General features: G+C 39.3%; 1 protein-coding gene across 2 annotated transcripts; it reads right to left on the bottom strand.

Annotated features, from left to right (window-relative positions):
* Positions 1–1,300: 1,300 nt before the first annotated feature.
* On the bottom strand, positions 1,301–20,975 carry LOC107633730 (zinc finger protein BRUTUS-like At1g18910). 2 transcript variants are annotated; one of them, XM_088501658.1, is made up of 13 exons: positions 20,554–20,967; positions 18,989–19,207; positions 7,845–8,039; positions 7,576–7,767; positions 7,421–7,479; positions 7,038–7,260; positions 4,992–6,646; positions 4,312–4,530; positions 4,081–4,215; positions 3,687–3,921; positions 3,528–3,587; positions 1,726–1,797; positions 1,301–1,634 (listed from the first exon to the last, which is right to left on the bottom strand). In XM_088501658.1, exons 1-13 carry the CDS (start codon positions 20,836–20,838, stop codon positions 1,533–1,535), a joined length of 3,651 nt encoding a protein of 1,216 aa, XP_088357784.1. In that variant the 5' UTR covers positions 20,839–20,967; the 3' UTR covers positions 1,301–1,532. The 2 variants fall into 2 exon arrangements, with proteins under 2 accessions (XP_088357784.1, XP_016192820.1); XM_016337334.3 differs by having other exon boundaries at positions 7,421–7,767; positions 20,554–20,975.
* Positions 20,976–22,050: the final 1,075 nt, after the last annotated feature.

Raw genomic sequence — 22,050 nt, 5'->3', positions numbered from 1 at the left:
CAATATGGTAATTCATTTTGTTAAAAATATAACTCCGGAACATTCTTCTGTTGTCATAAGTGAAGAAGGCTTAAATAAATCAAAGTATTAAACACTCATTTGACAATCAATACGCTAACTGAAGTGCACTGGAGGGTTGGATATATCTGAATCAACATATGGCACAATATGAAGATCTTTGCTAGAGTAACTTCAATGTACTTAAATCTACCAGACCATGCATGCATTTTGAAACTAGAGGTTAACTGCCTTCCTATTTGTTGTACATGTTATAACTATTTCTGTATTTGAAGATCACTGACTAAGTAATAAATAGTTTTCTTCAGGATTGCTGTTTATTGGTTCTATCTTCTATGCATTGATGAGGGCTCTTCAATATCAAATAAGAAAATACTAATATTATTTGCTTTTCATGTTGTAAATAATTATCCATCTCCATATATTATCAAAATGTGAGAAGTGTGGTATTCCTTGGGTGCACTGAGTCTGAACCTCATTATTAGTGTCTGGGAAAAACTTCTATGATTGAAACTAGCAAATTACTGTTGGAAAATATGGATCAATATCACTCACCAAGTTCCTCCTTTTTGAAGTTTTTGTTTCATTAATGAAGCCTTTTTAGATTCAAATTTATTATTGAAAATAAAACAAGAAATGTAACCAGCAGAAAATTACAAGAACTATAACAAGTCTTTTTTCTAGTAGGGTAGGGTCATATATCAAACAATGCCTATGATTTTGGGCAAAGACCTAGTCTCCGTAGTAACCATTTCTCCTTTCTTTTATCATATTACAAAATTAAAAGTATAGAAAGTATTGTAAATGCATTCACTAATTCTTTATGCCAGTCCTAGTGTCACTATGTGCTGTACACATCAACTTCTAGCCTCTGTACTTCTCAATTAAAATCATACACAAACCTATAACTTCCTTATTATAGTTTTTTCTGGTTGTGGTCAAACAGACGAACACTGCTGCTGTAGTGCTGTATGAAATGATCAAATATGTCAAAATTATAGTTTATGAAGTTTAGGCTTATCCCTCACTCCTTTAATTTGCCAGTATATCTGATATCATCTCAGCTTTCTTGGCAGCCACTAAAGATGGCAATAGGTAGAATAAGGTGAGTTTTGACCCAACCTGACTATACCCCACACACTTTTAAACAAATCTCAATATCCACCCAAGACATCTTGCAGGTCCTAAATGAAAAATACTCGCACCTTATGAACCAAGATAGAACTAAAGCAACACCAGCACTAGAAGGCAAATCGCTATGAATGGAAAGTTATGGCTAGCATTTCTTGATTTGTAAACTGATCATGCATTGATGATTCTTGATAATTGCGGAGCAAGATTAGATTTTAAATCAGTACATCTCATAGGTAACAAGATAACTGTTTTTGCATCAGAATACTATTATTTTGGCTTATGCCATAGAAGGCAAACTTCAAAACATAAAGTACAATATAATGTTTTAATACACAGAAGCTAAGGAGACGCAGGTACTTATTATTCTCACAGTGGAAGTCTCATAGAACTCTGGTGTTGTAGGAACCACAATAAGGGCATTTGTGGTAACGCCAGTGGAAGGGAGCTACTCCTTTCTTTTCGCAGTCATTACATAATATAACCTACAGTTTTCATAGGGTCAATCAAAGATATGCATTTCATAACATTGTAAAGTTTATATCAGACATGATTCAAGTAAAATAGTTGACAAACCTGAGTTCGACTGGAAAGCTCATCAGACATTTTCTCTTCGGCCAATAAAGAATCTAACTTCTTAAAATAGTCCTGAAAGACATTCTCATGACTTTAGAGAGATGAATGATGATTACAACCAAGATAATTGGAGCACTGATAACAAAAATGGAAAACCAACTGGGATGTTCTGCTAATTCAAACAGGCAAATTGAATCGTGAACAGCTGCTAAGAGTTTCTTAATCCCGTATTACAGAATAAAGTGATAGAATCTCACAAAGTCTTAAAAAGTAGAAAGAAAGAAACGGGAAAAAGATCGCTTATGCAGTTAAAATATACGTCTCCAATGAATACGTGTCGTTTGGTATCCAGTAACAAATACAAATACAAAGAGACAAGAGAAACAAAATTTAACTCCACTTTTAAGACAGAATGCTTTATTTCTGTCTTTTGATCCAGAAACATTCCTTAAGTTGTTTGGGTGTCCTTAAGTTTATTTGACGAGTTTGACAAAATTTTAGCAATAAAAATAAAATTATTAAAAGATAAAAAAATAATTTTTTTTAAAAATAATAATTCATATTTTTTTAAAGATTTTTTTATTTAAAAAATATTTTTAATATAATAAATAAATAAAAAATATTTTTATATTATTGTATCTAAATATAATTATTAAATAAAAAAATAATTTTATATGAGATATTTAAATATAATATTATTTTTATTTTTTTAAAAAATCTTTTTAAATTTTTGTTTTTTGTAAAAACTCATCTAAACAAGTTTGTGACTCTTTTTCTCTATATTGATATACAAAATTACTATTTATACATCAAAATTTCTTGTAAAATAGGTTTTATAAAAAAAATTTTCAAGTATTAAAAATGTCTTTTATTTATTTTTTTAAAATAAAGTATTGTTAGTATTTAGAAAAAGTAAATAATTTATTTTTTTAATAAAAATAATTTTTTAAAAAGATGTATTCAAATAGATTTAATATTAAATAAAAGTATTTTATTTTAAAAAAATATTTTTTAACTCAAAAAAACCAATTCAAACCAACACATTATTGACTTTTAGAAAAAACAAATCATTTACTTTTTTTTAATAAAAATATTTTTTAAAAATATATCCAAACATGTATAAAACTCAATAAAAATACTTTATTTTTTTTATAAAAATTACTTTTTTTTTAAACCAACACTAAGTATTGGCAGCACATGTAGCCTTATAACATATGAAGTATCGATACTTCGTTGAGTTGCTGTGTCTGCGTGTCAGACACATTTTAAATACGATACTCATCGATACTCGTCGTCCGACACGCGTGTGTGCTGTGTCTAATCGTGTTTTAATAAAAAAATTATTTTCTAGACACACTTAAGCACATCTAAATACTATCATGTGTCAGTGTATTTAATTTTATTTTTCACATATATTCTTGAAATAAGTTTAGAAATCATATATATTATTATTTATTAAAACAAAAAATATTTTAAATACTTTATATAATTAAAAAATATTTAAAATTTTATATTATATTTTAATATCAATAATATATAAAAAAATCATTATAATTCATTTAAAAAATACTTTATATTTTATATATATGCAATGTACTCATATCTTATAAGATTTTAAAATTCGTATATTCACGTATCATGTGTCATGTCGTGTCAAAATTCGTGCCCGTCTCCATGCATCATAGCGTATAACTTATAAGGTTGTCCTCAAAGTTCAGTGATAAAATGTACTTGAAGCTACCTGGACAATATTTCCTTATACATACATACAGGATAAGGAATAAAGTCAAATAATAACTAACCTGCATGTCTACAATTGACTTGCTACATATGGGGCAGGTATAGTTAAAGCCGGTATATTCCTGGAAGAATCATCATAAATACTAATAAGTAGTTGTCTTTATTTTTTGCATACTTGAGGAGCTTTTCTATATATTTTATACTTTTTAAGGTAGTAGTACCTGAAAGCATGCTGAGTGCATCACATGACCACATGGAAGGGCTTTTACCGGAGCCAGGGATGTGAAGATATATTCATGACAAATTGGACAGTTGTCCTCTAAATGTTTTTCCCGGCATGTGTGTACCAAAAGACTACGCGACATACATGCATTGCAACTCATGCAATGAAAGTACGTGGTACCCAAGCCCTTCCCAACTCGGCACAGGTTACAATAGGGACAGTGGTAAATTTCCCTGTAGAAGATTTCAAGTGTTAACGGTTTTGCAATAATAGTTTTTCGTTTAAATGATAAAAGATTAATCGGACTAACAAAATTGGATAGCTTAGCATAAAGATAAACAGTTAGATAAAGGTGACAAAGCACAAGTTCCAGAGAAATTAAGTTACATTACTTTTCATCCTCAAATAATCTGCAGATCCAGCAGTAATATTTTGCCATGGTTAACTTGCAGGAAGAAGTTGAGCATGTGGCATTAATGGGCTGAATGTTTAAGCACTCCATGCACATCATTTTTGTAATAGATTTCCTAAAATATATAATTAGGCAATCGGTTTAAATATGAATTCAGAGAAATGAGATTTCTTAATTCAAAACTTAAAATATTAACTGACTGTATGTTTACCTGTCAATTATATGGTCTGATACCTCATTATGGCAATGTATGCAAGTATGAAGTTGGTTGCAACAGGGGCAAAATATCTTACAGTTTCTCCTGTAATGTTTGCAACCATAAATTAGTTTGAGAGGATCCCTATAGGATGGATGCTTCCCAGGAAATTCCTGCTCATCATTTTTGACATCAACTTCTGTAAAGGATATCTTCTGTCTAATAATCCAACGGCTGAAATAATGTAGATATTAATGTCAAATTCCTATGTCAAATTCCTCCGTCATATTTCCATTGGTTCTTGAAGAGTAGAATAAAACTATATAAGTTCCACATAATTCATGTATACTTAAAAGTTAGGATGCAAACTTCAGTTGATTTTAAATATCAATATTCTCTGATGCATGTTGCAATAATTCATGTATATTCCACGGCTATTCAGATGTAACAAATAGATTTGATCCTCTTGGTGATGCATAGTTTACCACTTTGCAAATTTCAATGATAAAAAAACGAGATTCCATAACCTTGCTATTAAATTGTGTTCTGATAGTCTTATGTAACAAACGTACAAAATTAGCTAAAAACACTCTTGGCATTTTGATTATATGATTCTTTAAAAGAAAAATAAGTAGTTATAAACAAAGCAACGTTATTAAATAGATGCTCCAGAATATGAGATGTGTTTGACCTACCTTATTAGCAGGTTCTGTATTATGTATGACTTTTCTTGAGGATCTAAGCAGGAATCGCGAGTTACCCTTCTTATTGCTTTCTCCAGATCATCTTGACTCAGTTTCAGAAGTCGGTCATGATGCCTGGAATTGTGACGAAATTGAAATGATTGATCTTCAATTTTGATTGGATTTGTGATTCCTTCCTTTTCTTGATTCCAACCATGTTTGTTGTTATCATGAAAACGATTTGTGGATTTTGAAATTTCATTTTTATTCTGTGCTGCAGCTTGAACCTTAACGGTGCCATCAAATTTGTTGTTAGACAGCTGGACATTATCACCAATATGATCCTTCTGATGAAAATCAGTATTTGTGTTGGATGAGGGTTCTTCTTGTAATTCATCAAGAACTTCTTCAGAAAAGTATTTAGATATAATCTCCAGTGGCTCAACAGTCTCTTTAAGTGCATGCTTTGTTCCCTCTTCTGGCTTAGTTATACTGTACCCATCCCACCATTCACTTAACCACTCGTTGAACATTGTATTTTTAGTAGCCATGGACCATAAGAACATTAAAACATGCTGTTCTTTCTGTGTTAACGATGCCATTAGCCAAGGTATCATATCTTGCAATATCTGTGCTCCTATTCTTCCAAGCATACATCCTATGATCTTCCCTTGCTCTTTATTTGAGAAGAATTCTCTACTTAGAGGCCAAATTTCAGCTTCCTCCCGGTCAATATGGCCTGAAAGTGATTTATGCATTGATTTGCAAATTTGTTGCAGCTTCCTACATAAATGCTGATACCTTACCAAGGATGTAGAAACCGAAATATCTAATACAGACATCTTATGAAGGATGTGGGATATTTTATTGAAGTGTTTAACTTCAACATTGTGATCGAAAGCATAGGCATGGCTAATGTTTTTTAGCCTACCACTTGCCTCCAAAGCTGGGAAAACTATTTCATCCTCTGCATCACTATGGATTTGATAAAGAAAATATATGATGTGGAATCGCTTGTGGAAATCCATAAGCAACTCAGCATTGTCTTCTAACTGAGCTGAGCCAAGAACTAGGTAGTCCAAATCTTTCTTGATAGCCTTGTGAAAGAAAAAAATTATGTCAATTGGTTTTGGATCTTCAAGAAAGGAAACAGAAGAACTATTTGCTGCATGGCATCCCAGCTTCTGATGCAACTTAACAACTGTGGCCGGAAAAAGTATATGCAGATTAATTCCTGTGGAGTATGGTGTCTCGTACTTGTTGGATCCCGAAGGTGAGGGATAGGACAGACACATCTTGCTAGAGACCTTATGAGGCAGGCAGTCAGAATTTAAAGAAAACCCAGGCGCTTTCTTGATTTGCTCAGGTAAGAAAGAGTATTTGCTTTTGAACATATGGTGCAAGTCCTGTCGGAATTTTTCAATAGCAGTTTTACCTGAATAACCAATGCGGAACCACTCTTGTAAGAGCGATGCAAAACCTTTACAGGCAACATGATTTCCTTTCTTTTTGAAATAGAGAATGGACCTGGATTCTTTTTCAGGCAGGTGAACTGAAAACCAAGTTATAGCACCCTTTACTAACCCAAGTGGCATCATATACAGGCTCAAGCTCAGAAGTCCCTCTTGCATCCCATTGCTGCAATTCTTTCTAATGATAGGAAATACCTGATCAAAATAAGGGTGTCAAAATTTCAAACATTTTAAGCATCCCTTTATAGAGGGAGTACAATGTTTTCATAAGAAGAAGTAATCAAAACTAGACTTTTCCTAGACACATCACTAGTTGTATTCTGCCTTTCATTTCTTGTTCGTTCTTCTCTCCTAGTAAGAACCATAATTATGAATAACTTAATTAACGAATGTGTATGCATATGCTGGTAGGTCCGTTTAGTAGAAATACAATAGTTTCAAAACCACAATATGCGTATATGTCCCATCATAATATATGTACTAATATGATGTTCTCTTGTTCCCTTCCTAGATTGGTAAAAGAAACTAAGAACCAAGTAATGACTTTAAAAGGTACAGTGCAGTTGTAACCAAGAGAAAGGTATACCTCATTTTCTTGAAAAGCAAATTGCTTTCTGAGCCTTGATACGAATGAGTCAAGTTTTTGACAAAGGTTCCCTACGAATTCGCACAAAGGCATTCCACTTTCCGATCTATAGAATAACAACTGCTGTAAATCTTCAATGTGACTTACGTCACAAAAGTGTTCCGTAGACTTTGACAACCAGTCACCAGCAAGTTTCTTCAATACTAATCTTTTCTGAGCATTGCTGTGATTGGAAATTCATATTCAACGATCAGACAACTGAACAAGCATTCTAGAAAGAAGCGAAGGATAGTTGTTCATGAACTTTAGCAAGAAAAACTTGGCTAAAACGAATTAGTTAGATAAAATTTGACGAGCACAGAAAAAAATGTCAGAGGCATTACCTGTAGAAGGTGAGGACATCAGCAAAGAATTTCAGTTGGATAAGCAGTGATTCTAAATTCTGAAAGCAGCTGCAGTTTTTTATTAAACAAAGTTCTTTCAGAATTTCTTCCAAATCCTTTATGATGGCATCATGCCAAAGATGAAGAACATTAACCTGGGTGATCCCATCTTTGTCTTTTGAGCCATTCACTTCCATCTGACTTGAAAGTTCTTTGAAGTTCCTATTGCAAGAACCCAACGGAAATGATCTTGCAATATCTAAGGATTGAGCACCACCTTGAACTTCATCCTTAAAAGAGACTTCAGTGAAGCTTTGTTTGTTGCTTCCAATCCAAGAAACCAAAACCTTCGATATGTTATCTGAATTAGAAAAATACACAAAGTTCATAGAAAGAGATAATCAAGAAGTGAACTGGGGCCTACCTCTTGGAGTGTTTTTTCCATTGGTGCAATTTCATTTATACACTGAGTGACTTCTGCTTGTTTCTCTTCGGAAAGGAAGGATACCATCCATGGTAAAAGTTCCTCCAGCAATATTATAGGAACACTACATATGAATTGCCACACAAGCGAAGCCTGTTCTTCGGTAGGTAATTTTTGTATCACCAGTGGAAAAACCTGCATCAATATACAATTTTTTTATAACAAAAATGTCACTATTGAAATTCAATTCCACATTGTACGAAAAATACTCGAACCAGGATACATCTTTTTATTTGAATTAAGTAGGTTTAATTCAACTTCAAAGACTAACATATGAGAGTGAGGGTTGTCTAAGCGCTTATAAAGCCTAAGTTCCATTTAGAGGTGATGTGATACTCTCAACAATATTAAAGAATATGATACCAAAATTATAGATGCTATGTAGCCCATATAGGTCAAGAAAGATGATCAGTTCGTACGATTTGTTGTCTTGTTTTACCCATCATGTGGTTCAGACACTGCTTTGACAGATAATAACTGTATGTACCAACAAACTTAAAAGTAAAGCAATTAATAGTGCTGGCCAAACAACCAATCGTAACTGCTACCCAATTATCATTTTTCTTTGGTCAGATCAATGTCTGCTGAATGCTAGCACACTATAATATTTTCCTTGGATAGATTAATAATATTAATATTTCCTTTTTTTTATGTTTTTGTTTTGAGAGTATTTCCCTGTGATCTGATCCGCTATACGCTTATAGTAGTTATTTGCATGGTAAATGCTATGGTGCCTAAAAAGTGGTGCTTATTTACTCAAAAAGGTTAAAAGTTATTATTTAATTTAAAAAATATAAAAATAAATAATTTTAAAAAAATCAAAACTTACTACAAAAGTAAGTTAGATAAAAACTCATAAGCACCATAGAATTGGCCTATTTTCATATAGTAGGTTGTCAAGCAAATTCAGTACGAAGGACAATAAAAATAATTTTTTGTTGAATTTAAATTTTGAATTTTTTTTAATTAAATTTTGAATATTCTTATTTTTAAGAAATTTTTAAATGTTTTTGTTACGGCTTGGCCCAGATTGAATGTGGGCCGGCCCGACTTGGGCATCACCCGACCAGGATGGTTAGGAATAAGGCGCCCGATCGCCGACTCGGACACGCGTCCCTGACAGCTTCGCTACAGCAGTTAACAAGATGTAAGACTTGGAATGCCGGCTAGCAGACCGGAAACACGACCAGCACACCCCAGAGCAAAGCCACTCTCGTTCTCATTCAAGGAGCCATTCCAGACGCACAGCCAGCCCTCAGGCTGAATCCGAGAGCGCTGGGGAAAGAGGGCGCGCGAGAAGACGCCACGACCCCCTCATCTACGCCAGGCACGAGAGGCGGCGTACGACAGATCGCAACCACGAGGACACTCGTCAGGAGGACGACGAAGGGAGAACAACGAGAATGCGGGGACCCGTGATAATGGGAGCGACCCCATTTCATCGTTCCATCCTCGAAGTCCGGTTGCCAAAACACTTTGACAAGCCAACGGACATGAGGTATGACGGAATGCAAGACCCGCTGGAACACCTCACGGCCTTTGAGGCCAGGATGAACCTGGAGGGAGTGGGAGACGAGGTAAGGTGCCGCGCTTTCCCGGTCACCCTGGTGGGACCTGCAATATGGTGGTTCAATAACCTCCCGCAGGGCTCAGTGACCAGTTTTGCGGACATCAGCCATACCTTCCTAGCCCAATTCACGACAAAAATTGCAAAAGCAAAGCACCCAATCAACCTGCTTGGAGTGACCCAACGGCCCGGAGAGCCGACCAGAAAATACCTAGACCGATTCAACGATGAGTGCCTGGAAATAGACGGGCTGACGAACTCAGTTGCGAGCTTGTGCCTGATAAACGGACTCCTGAACGAGGACTTCAGAAAGCACCTCACCACGAAGCCGGTGTGGACCATATAGGAGATTCAATGTGTAGCCAAGGAGTACATCAACGACGAAGAAGTTAGCCAAGTCGTGGCCGCCAACAAACGGCAGCCCTCTTACAACCAAGACCGGCACCGCGGGAGTAGAGAAGGACAAAAGGAACACGCTAGGGACGGCGGCCCGAGCAAGGCACCCAGACCGTTTCCTTATGTCGGGAAGTTCACCAATTACACTCCCCTCACCGCACCAATCATGGAATTTTATCAACAAATCGCCGAAAAGGGGATCTTGTCGAAGCCCCAACCACTAAAGGAACGAACAGGGGAAAACCGAAGCCTCTACTGTGACTATCACAAGGGCTATGGACACAAGACACAGGATTGTTTCGACCTGAAGGACGCATTAGAACAAGCGATCAGGGATGGAAAGCTAGCTGAATTCTCCCACCTCATTAGAGAACCGAGACGACGGAATCGCGACCACGACAGCGAAGACAGGACACGGGCAGCAAAGCGACGCCAAGAACCGGAGGACGACGACCGAGGCCTCACGATAGTGAACGTGGTAACAGCTAGGAATGCGGCGCCTAGGTCAAGGTCGGCACACAGGAAAGACGCCGAAGTTCTGGCGGTCTCCTCGTCCTCAGCACGAAGCACGAGGAAGCACCCATCCATTTCATTCGGCCCGGAGGATCAATGGTTCGACGAAGTCGGAGAAAGCCCTCCCATGGTCATAACGGCCAGAGTAGGAACCGGTCTCGTCAAGCGAATCCTTGTAGATACGGGGACCGACTTGAACATCATGTTCCGCAATGTGTTCGACGCTTTAGGCCTAAGGGACGCCGACCTACAGACTCACTAGCACGGCGTCGTAGGGCTCGGCGACCATTTCATCAAGTCGGATGGCATAATCACCCTGCCGACCTCATTGGGACAAGGCCAGGGGAGAAGAACAATAATGGCGGAGTTCGTGATCCTACGAGACTCCACCGCCTACAACATCATCCTGAGGAGAAAGACCATCAACGACCTATGAGGAGTCATCAGCACAAGGATGTTGGTAATGAAGTTCATAACTGAAGAGGGGTCAGTAGGATCTATGAGGGGAGACCTGGAAATGGCAGTCGCTTGCGACAACGCCAGTCTCTCGTTAAGAAAGAAATCTAGGGAAGCATCGGGGGTATTTCTCGCCGACTTGGATGCCAGAATTGACGACAAGCCCAGGCTCGAACCAGAATGGGACCTGGAAAAGTTTAGGGTCGGGAACACGGAGGACAAGATGACGTTCGTGAATAGGAATCTCCCCCATGAATTAAAAGAGCCCCTGATGGAAATGATCAGAGCTAATGGCGATTTGTTTGCCTGGACACCCGCTGATATACCGGGGATAGACTCTGGACTCATGTCACACCGCCTAGCCATCAGGCCGGAAGCCAAACCAGTGGCTCAAAGGAGAAGAAAAATGTCTCAGGAAAGGGAAGAGGAAGTGGCCAGACAAACGGCCAGCCTCCTTGAAGTAGGGTTTATCCGGGAACTAGACTATTCTACCTGGTTGTCAAATGTGGTCCTGGTAAAAAAGCACAACGGGAGATGGAGGATGTGTGTAGACTACTCTGATCTCAACAAGGCATGTCCCAAGGACTGCTACCCCCTCCCCAACATTGATGCACTCGTTGACGCGGCCGTGGGGTACCGGTATCTAAGCTTCATGGACACCTACTCCGGCTACAACCAGATACCGATGCACCGGCCAAATGAGGATAAAACAGCGTTCATAACGCCAGGAGGGACCTACTACTACAAGGTGATGCCTTTTGGCCTGAAAAACGCGGGGGCGACATACCAGAGGCTGATGAACAAAATATTCAGTGATCTTATTGGCAAAACGGTGGAAGTCTACGTGGACGATATCCTCGCAAAGACCGCCCGACCCGATGACATCCTAAGCGACCTGGAGAATGTGTTCACATCCCTCCGACAACACGGCATGAGGCTCAACCCGCTTAAGTGCGCCTTTGCCATGGAGGCCGAAAAGTTCCTGGGGTTCATGATGACCCAAAGGGGAGTGGAAGCCAACCTCGAAAAGTGCCAAGCGATACTCCAGATGAGGAGTCTGGTTTGCATCAAAGACGTTTAGCGGCTGGCGGGAAGGCTCACCACGTTGTCCCGATTCCTTGGTGCATCAGCAGCAAAGGCCCTACCCTTCTTCAACCTGATGAAGAAGGGAATAGCGTTTGAATGGACTCCCGCGTGCGAGGAGGCATTCAACCACTTCAAAGAAATCCTAGCAGCACCACCTGTGCTCGGAAAGCCCAGAGCCGGAGAACCACTCTACCTATACCTAGCCATAACAGAAGCAGCGCTTGCAGCGGTGCTGGTGTGAGAAAAATGGAAGGCCCAGCAACCGATCTACTTCATGAGTAGAGCGCTGCAAGGGGCAGAACTTAGGTACAGCAAGCTGGAGAAACTGGCACTAGCGCTCTTGATCTCTTCCCACAGACTACGACAATACTTCCAGGGTCACCAGGTGGTCGTGAGAACGGACCAGGGGATCCGTCAGGTGCTCCAAAAACCTGATTTGGCGGGGAGGATGATGACCTGGGCCATCGAGCTGTCCCAATACGATCTGAGCTACGAACCCCGACACGCGATTAAGGCACAAGCAATGGCAGACTTCCTAGTGGAAGTAACCGGAACCGAGGACACGGGCACACGGTGGAAGCTCCATGTAGACGGAGCTTCCAACCAGACGTCCGGGTGCACCGGGATCATCCTAGAAAGCCCGGCCGGAGTTATTTACGAACAATTGGTTAAGTTCGAGTTTCCCGTATCAAACAACCAAGAAGAATACGAAGCCCTTCTGGGGGGCTTGGTTCTAGCTCAGGAAGTCGGGGCCACAATGTTGGAAGTATGCAGCAACTCACAGGTCGTCACCGCGCAAGTAAATGGAAGCTACCAAGCCCGAGACTCGCTGTTGCAAAAATACTTGGAAAGGGTCAAAGAGCTGAGCGAACAATTTGAGGAGGTCACGGTCCAACACGTCCCAAGGAAAAGGAACACACGAGCAGACCTCCTATCCAAGCTGGTAAGCACGAAACCTGGAACCGGCAACCGCTCCTTCATCCAAGGCATCACGAAAGAACCCGCAGTTGCTCTACACCTGACCAAGATGAGCCCCTCTTGGATGGACCCCATCACCGATTTCTTGAAAAACGGCAAACTCCCTGGGGACGGGAAGGAAGCCAAAGCATTGAGAAGGGAGGCTGCCAAGTACACGGTCATACAGGACCAGCTATTCAAAAAGGGACTCAGCCAACCTTTGCTGAAGTGCCTACACCCCGACCAGACGGACTACGTGCTCAGAGAAGTCCATGAGGGATGCTGCGGCCACCATATCGGGGGCAAAGCCCTAGCAAGGAAGCTTATCCGAGCTGGATATTACTGGCCGTCAATGATGAATGACTCCAAAGAATTTGTGAAAAAATGCGCCAAGTGTCAACAGAACGCCAACTTCCACAGGGCGCCAGCTTCCGAGCTGAGCCTACTGACGTCTTCCCGACCTTTTGCACAATGGGGAGTCGACATCTTGGGGCCCTTCCCGGTTAGCCCAGGGCAAGTCAAGTCCTCATAGTTGCCGTCGACTACTACACCAAATGGATAGAGGCTGAACCGCTGGCTAGCATATCCTCATCCAATTGTAGAAAGTTCATGTGGAGGAAGGTGATAACCCGGTTCGGCATTCCGGAAATCGTCATTTTGGATAATGGGACGCAATTCACCGACAAGAAGTTTGCAGAGTTTCTCACCGGCCTGGGATAAAACAGAAGTTCTCCTCGGTTGAACACCCCCAGAAAAATGGACAAGTGGAGTCCGTAAATAAAGTCATCCTGCTAGGCCTCAAGAAGCGTTTAGATAGTAAAAAAGGCGCATGGGCCGACGAGCTCGCCTCAGTCCTCTGGTCCTACCGAACAACCGAGCAAAGCTCTACTGGGGAAACCCCCTTTTGCCTAACATACGGGGTCGACGCGGTGATACCTGTGGAGATTGGCGAATCGAGCCCACGACTACTTCTAACGGGAGTAGAAGAAGCGGTGGAAAAAGACCTGGTGGACGAGGCCAGAGAGATGGCCCACTTGTCGGAGGTAGCACTGAAACAAAGAATAGCCCTGCGTTACAATACCAAGGTCCTCAGAAGGGAGTTTGAGGAAAGAGACCTCGTCCTGCGACGAAACGACGTCGGGCTACCAACCCCAGGAGAAGGAAAACTGGCGGCAAACTGGGAAGGTCCCTACAGAATCAGAGGAGTGCTTGGCAAAGGCGCCTACAAACTGGAGAGACTCGACGGCAAAGAAATCCCGAGAACATGGAATGCAGGTAACCTGAGGAGATTCTATTCGTAGCTTGGGTACACCGGTTAAGCGGCCTGACGAGCTAGATAACCTTTTAATTTCCAGTGATTTACTTTCATTAAGTGCCTACCATGTTCATAAACTTGTTTAGCTGACGATTAATGTTTACTTGTCTGAATTCTCCCATATACTATTCCCCAATATATATCCCACACCATCGCGTTCTTCAACGGCAACCCGGGACTGATCACCCCGGGAGCCAATCGAATCATAGCCATAACAAACGGCCGCGATAATAAGACCAAGACGGTTTCAACCAAGTTACCAACACAAACGGCAAAACGGACACAAGCAATAAGTCCACACCGAAAAAACGGTAACAAAACAAAAAATGCTACTAAACAGCAAGATAAAGGTGATAATTATAAGCCGACCAGGAGACCACTAAAGTATAACAAAAGTTAACGGTCTCAACAAGTGTTCTACAAATCCACATAAAAAGCGCAAGTTACAAGAGTTCACTTTCGGAGCATGTCAACAATCTTGCCGTCCTGAATTGTTTTGAAGACCCCAATAGCCGACGTGTCGAAGTTTGGGACCACGATCTTCACCTGGGCCTTGAGAGCCTCTTCGTTCATAAAGATCACGTTCTTTCCCTACTCCCTGACCGCCCTATATTTCCTTTTCAGCCCTTCGACCTCAGCTCGCGCAGCCTCAGCCGACGAGACGGCCGCGTCACGCTCCTTCTCCATAGCGACCACCCGACCTTGCACGGCGTTAAGCTGGCTCTCTAGAGGCATCTCCCGCTCGGTTAAACGGGAGACGGTGGCATCAGAGACCTTCATTTTTTCCTCAAAGGACGCAGCCTTCTCCTCGGCATCCTTGTGCCCCTTCTCTGCCGCGGCCAGTTGTTCCTGAAGCTTTTCGACCTGGAACTTGAATTCGTTGTTGGCCTGGGCAGCAGTATCGAGCTTCCTTCGCAATGCCTGCATGCCCGATAACTCGAACTCGGCCTTTCGAGCTATCACCGCTCCGCGGAGAAGGGTGCGGTACATCCACCTCGCCTGCCCCGCGAGTTCGGTACTAAGAAAGTGATCCTCCGTACCGGGAATCAGCTGATTATCAATAAAGGCCCCAGCATCGAAGTTCCTCTCCATCACGGTGAGAGTTCCTTCCGGGCTGGAGGATGCCCTCTGCCTCTTGGGAGTAGGGACAAGCTTCAGATCATCATACTCCCGATGGGTAGAGGACGACTGCCCAATACCGGCCGTCTCCTCGCAAATAGGAGAAGCCTGCATCCCGGCAGAATTCTTGTCGGACATCTCGATATCCCGAGGCGAAGGTACAGCTTGATCCTCTTTCTCCTCGGTAGGGTCTTCTGGATTCCTGGCAACCTTCTCGTCAACCTTCTCCTCGTCGCTATCCTCCAAGAAGGTCTTAACTAAACCTTCGAGTCCGGTTACCGAAGCAGAAATCTCCACTACAACAAACAAACAAATACGTCAGTCGTGAAGTTGGCGATAACAAATTAAACGATAAGCAACACAAAAGTATAAGACAAAACAGCTCACAAATATAACTCCTGGCAACCTCTCGTTCACCCATAAGGAGGTGGGGGTTCACGTGGTTCTTTCCAAAGACCGCCCACAACACATCGGCAATTCTCTTATTTACGGCGGACATCCCCTTATAGGTCACCTTAATGAAGGTGTTGGACCCCACCCCGAAGCTCCAATACGTCGGGATGAGGCGTTCCCCCTCCAACGACAACCAAAAGGGATGGCGACCTTTGGCGGGACGGACCTTGAAATACTTATCCTTGAACCCATCATAAGAGTCCTCGAACAAGCCAAATATCCTCCGACCCTGGGCAGATCGGAAAGACAAGAACCCTTTCCTCGCTTTCCCCTCCTTGGAAGGGTTAGTAAGGTTGAAGAAAAAGAGAAAGATGTTCACAGACACCGGCAGCTCGAGATATTCACACACCATCTCGAAACAGCGGATAGAAGCCCAACTGTTTGGATGAAGCTGCGACGGCGACACGGATATCCGATTAAGAAGCACCATCTGGAAGTCGGAAAACGGTATGTGAACGCCTACCTGGGTGAACATGGCTTTGTAAAACTAAATCCAGTCGGCAACCCGGGGGGAGTGGAAATTAATCTCACACAACCGTTCGTGGGAGGCAAGAATGAAGACGTCATAATTGGCCTCCTCGTCTGTCCCCCCACACAGATACTCGGCTTGTCGGAACTCCGTCAACTCCCCCTCGTCCATCTGATTTGGCGAGTCCTTCACATCCTTAGTCACCCAGGCATAGGGGTCGTAATTCGCGACGGAAGGAGAAGCCCGGGAAACGATGCAAGGCATACCTACAGTGGGGTACCACTCCATTAGTCTATGAGGTCGGGAGTCCAAAAAAAGCCCAGAAACCATGTTCGTCCTATTCAACAGTTAAGATCAAGGATGGCTAAAAGTTATCTATCATGCAAGCTACCTAAAAGCCTACCCTGGAATGGTACCCCTCCCCTAACGCATCTACTTGGCACTAAAAAGTCATCTACCAACAAAAATCAAACAAAACAACAAGAACACGGAGCGAATACAAGCAACAAACGTACAACAATGACGCAGAAAAGAGAAAGGATCAAAGATTACCTGAATTGGTTGCGAAAACTGAGAAGGAAGAAAGAAAGATGCACGAGGATGCTAGAACGACGCTTTGAGATTTTTGGAATAAAGAAGAGGGAGATAGTAGGGAGATAGTAGGAGCAAGAGTGGGAAGGAAAAAAATTAAAGCAAAACTGTTTAAAACTGCCACCCAGGAAGCGCGAAAGACCTGGGGGCAAAATAGTCTTTGCATACAGGGTTTTCTAGCCCATTATGAGCATTAAATATCCCGCGCGAAGAACGAGGCGGCAAGCGGTCGTTTCAACAACGAACAGACACGTGCGCAAGAGGCACGTCCCCTCCACGGATGGCCGACCTGGCGACAACGCACGAAAGGAGAGATGACGCGCCACCAACGATCCTCACGGTCGTTGCCGGTGCGTCGGGGGCACTGTTACGGCCTAGCCCAGACTGAATATGGGCCGGCCCGACCCGGGCACCACCCGACCCCGATGATTAGGAACAAGGCGCCCGATCGCCGATCCGGACACGCGTCCCTAACAGCTTCGCTACAGCTGTGCAAGGGAGGTCTCCAAGAAGGTGGGCCTGCCGTTGCAGGGCCCACCTCTGACATGGTAGAAATGGGGAAGGACCTACCCTTCCCCCAAAGTACGTCACATACCACTCAATCTTTACTCGCATGCACACTTCACTGACTTGAGCGTCGGAGTGTCTTTGCAGGTAACACCCCCCTCTACATACGAAGAGCTCGGGACCTCGCCTACCCTCAGCCCAGAGACGTGCGGCCAGACGACTTTCCCTTCTCTGATCAGGATATCAACCTAACCCGTCCGGTATCCGACCTACCGAACAGTTTTTTTTCTCGTGTTGAAGTTATCAACAATATTAGTTTGTGTAATGTTAGCTTTTACGACTATCTCTAAAGTTTATTTGGATAGGCCTATATTATGTTGAGAATATTTTTTATTTGAATAATGCTATTTGAGTAATAAAATTTATGATTTTTTATTAATATTTTTTCAATTCTAAACTTTAAACCTTAAATTTTATATCCTAAATCTTAAAATTTAAATTCTAATAGTATAAAAATAATATGTTGGCCTAAAATATTAGTTAATATTAATAAAAATATTGGACAAATAGTTTTTATTTATTTTTCAGAGAGATAATTATAAAAGTAGTAAAAACTGGTTTATATGTTTTGAATGTGTAAATTAATTTATATTTGTTTATATTTGAATGTTTAGGCTTGGCAAAACCAGAATTTTAATATTAGGAGGGCCAAATTTTTATAACTATTTTCAATTTTTTTAAAAAAATTTACAATATTTTTAACTTTAGATGTATTGTGTGATTTAATTATTCTGTTACTTTTAATAGTTCCATCAAATTTTTAATTAAACCTTTATAATGTAAAAGTTTATAATTGTGTTTTTATATTAGATAAAAATTAGGTTCACTCACACTATTTTTGTTAAAAATACAAAATATTTTTGAAAATTTTATTTTTGCGTCTAATATAAAATACATTATGAAATATTCTAAAAGTAAATATTCTAATATTTTGCGTTTTATGCTAAAAATAATAACCAGTAAATATTTAATTATAAATTTTTATTTAATATAAATATTTAATTATAAATTTTTAAATTATAAAATTTAATTAAAATTTTAATAAAATTGCAAGAAGTAATAAAACTATTAAATCTTATTATAATAGAAATAAACTACATACACCCACTCCCTATATGATGGTGGTCAAATACTCAAATCTATTTTTAAAAATATATATTAACCGCTCTCACGAGATGTAACACATAATATATTTTAAATTGTTATATTTTGCAAAAATACAATACCAATATTTTAAAAAACATAACGTTAACCTTCTTTACAAAGATATTTAAGTGATGAATAATATCACTTGAATAAATAAAGTGACTGACGATAAATTTTACCAATTTTTAAGAGAGTTCAAAGAATATTAAAATTAAAACTTAAGCAAAATATTTTCTGTATTTTTCCTGAGCTGTATTTTTTTTCCCTTTCTAAAAGTAAGTTGTGGCACGTTTGACTTAAAATTAGGAGGAATAGAGGATGGAGTGTTATTTGGACTATTGAGAATAATAAAAATGTGGGTCTTACAAATTCTTTTCCCAACTAAGTAAAAACACACATAATTCTCTATCTAACCATTTTCATAAACTACAACAATAGAAATCAACTACCTGCTCTTCTTCTTTCAGCATATGTTGGTAGATGGAAGTTTGCAAGATGCCGATGCAGTACACAAGTTCTTGGAACAGCTTGGAAATATTCTTATGAAGGGACATCGGCTCATCCAATAAGTGAATAATGGAATCGTAGAGGTCATTGGTGCTTTTATGTTCAAGGGAATATGTAGATACCACATTTTTCACGTGTCTATCCAACGCAATGAAGATAACCTGGGGAAAAAGTTGTGAAGTTATATTCAGGAATCAGAAGAGCGAGCCTTAGCTTAGATGGATGATAATCGCAGTTATTTATTTAGTTGTTACCTTTTACATCTATCAGTTATTACTATTAAATACAATAGGATATAATATGAATCACACTAATTAAATTTTACAACTCTTCATTTGATAATTAAAGAAATAAATTTCAGGGTTATATATAGCTGAAAATTATATTATTTAACATTAAAAATAATTGTATAATTTTAAGTATAATAAATATATAATTATAAATGTTAGCCAAACAAAATCATAAATATTATGTTAAATAAAGTAACTTTAGTTATTAAGTTTTTAGCATTATTCAAAGATAATTGGTATAAGAATCTCTTCTTAACAAATACGCACAACTCTTATAGCTTAAATTTTATCTAGCGTTAACAAATAAAATAAATCAATAATTTTGCTCAAATATATCATAGTTTTTACTTGTTAAACTAGTATTAACAAACGAAAATGTAACTCAACTACTCAAGTAACTTGCTAGCAAATTGCAAATGTGCAAGGTTATTCCGCTATTTCTTAAAACTTTTTTTATTGGTATTTATATCCTATCATTTTGGACCAACGTAACTTTCAGTATAGAATATACTGATATAGCTACTTCTCCCAATACGAATTTTTTTAAGTTACCTTCCCAATATAATCCGTGGAACACTATTGTTGTATACGAATTAATTAGAATGTTTGCTTCTCTTTCGGACAATTAGCAATTATTTTTGTTTGGACTTGAAACAGGAACCTACTTAGATACAAATTTTAGGCCAATTATACACTGCATACACTGTGACGTAACATGTAAAGTTTATTTAATAGAAAAAATAAAATAAAATAGCATCATCATCTAAGAACCAGACAAGTTTTGGTAGAAATAGATTATTCGATTGTCAACCAACACAAAACAGACTCTGCAAAATTTTGGATTAAGATCGAACTTCATGACTGGAACTCCAAATTCCTCAACCATCGCATACAAATTATAATTAATCACGAGGCATACAAATCCATGATTTCTTAAGTTTATCTATATTCTCTTCTTCGCGATTTGCAACGTTGACAATAACAACAACAATAACAATAATAATAAAGCAAAAGCTCAAAACACAAATTGATAGCTCAAGCCTCAATTAAACGCACAGTTTAGCAAAACAAGCAGTTAGGTAGTTACTTTCTATACCTTCATGTGCTCAACAGTATCAACATTTCCTTTCTTTCCCTATTTTCCTCAGATTTTCTAAGCAACCAAACATGATTAGTAGCTACTTTATATATAAGTTCATATATCGGTTAGAACTGACCTCGTCTTCCGCAGCACAGTGATACTTGAAAGCCAGTTTAAGAAACCGGAACCGCCGTTGAAGCTTGAGAATAACTTCTCGTCTCAGTTCCTGAGACCGATCATCGAACGACGCCGTTTCTGCCAAGCGGCGGAGCTGGCTGAGTTCAGAGCGAACAGCGTGGTGGAAACAAACAAACAAGAGCACGGGAGCGTCGACGAGTCGAACTCGGGAGAGAATGTCCGGTAGTTCGTTCTCGTCCTCATCGTTATCGGAGAGGGAAGAAGAATGATCGCCGCCGTCCATCCACGGCGAGGTCTGCGGCAGAAACCACCATCAAACAGTTACAGAAAAGGAGAGAGAGAAAGGGGAGGTTAAATGAAGCTTTGAAGGGAATTTATTAGAGCCTGTTTGGGAGTATTTTTTAAGAAAAAATGAACGTTGAAATTAAAAAAAATAGTTGGATGTGATATGCATAATATTGTTGTGGCTGTTGCCACGAGTGCTAGATAGGGACTTTGGAGCAAAGGGCCAAGGGTTGTTGCGTCTTAGCGCTTGGTATTGGAATATGATATGCGAGAGCGGCATGGAGAGTGCCTTGTTTTATCTCTTTATGAGTTTTGAATCTGGGACGGTAATTATTGAAGGCGTGAACAAGCCAACTATGGATTTTGGTTACCTGACAACGCTTGTCTAGTTTATGATTTTTCTTAATTGTCATTTTTTTCGGCCTAATAAAGCTCTTTTGGTGGTTTAAAAAATTTGAATATAGAAGTAGAATAAGTGATATACTTTAACATGTTAATTTTTAGTATTTTTTAAAATGATCATCTAATTTGTATTTAAAAAATAAAAAAGTCGAACATTTTGATTTGTGTTTAAAAAATTAAAAAAGTTTAGAGTACATAAATCAGATCGTCCAATTTGTGTACTCCAAATTTTTTAATTTTTAAACACAAATAAGAGGAGTTGAGTATAAAAATTAGACGGTCCGATTTTGATATCTAAAAATATAACTATCTGATTTTTGTACTTCTTCAACATCAGACGGTCTAATTTGTACTCCCTAAATTAAATCATCCCATATTTTAAAAAAATACTACCGTCGTTCACAATTAAAAAAATATCATTATTAATCTAATATTATAAATAAAAATATGGTTTTAGGTCTATATATGTCTAACTATTAAATTTAATTTAAAATAAAATTTTATTATGTTTGAACAATTTATTAGCATAGTATTGCTTATGCTTCTTTTCTTTGAACAATTTAATTTTATTATGTTTGTAACCCCATTTGCATCATTTTAAATTTCGTTTGTTAGATTTTAATATTTTATATTTAATTTAAGATTTTTTTACTCCACTTTCCAAAATATAAAAATCCGTTTGCTAATGCTTGGTTGTACCATCATGGTGAGAAAGCAATGTATCAAAGGCGAAGAAAGATCTTCAAATGGAAGATGAGAAAGAAAAAAGATTTTAAATTATTCTTAAAAAAGCTGTACGCAAAAGTTT

This window comes from Arachis ipaensis, chromosome B1 (genome assembly GCF_059453495.1).
Source record: "Arachis ipaensis isolate K30076 ecotype BB chromosome B1, ASM5945349v1, whole genome shotgun sequence".
NCBI lineage: Eukaryota > Viridiplantae > Streptophyta > Magnoliopsida > Fabales > Fabaceae > Arachis > Arachis ipaensis.
The sequence above is the reverse complement of the archived record's forward strand: the minus strand, read 5'-3'. Positions and strand labels throughout refer to the sequence as shown.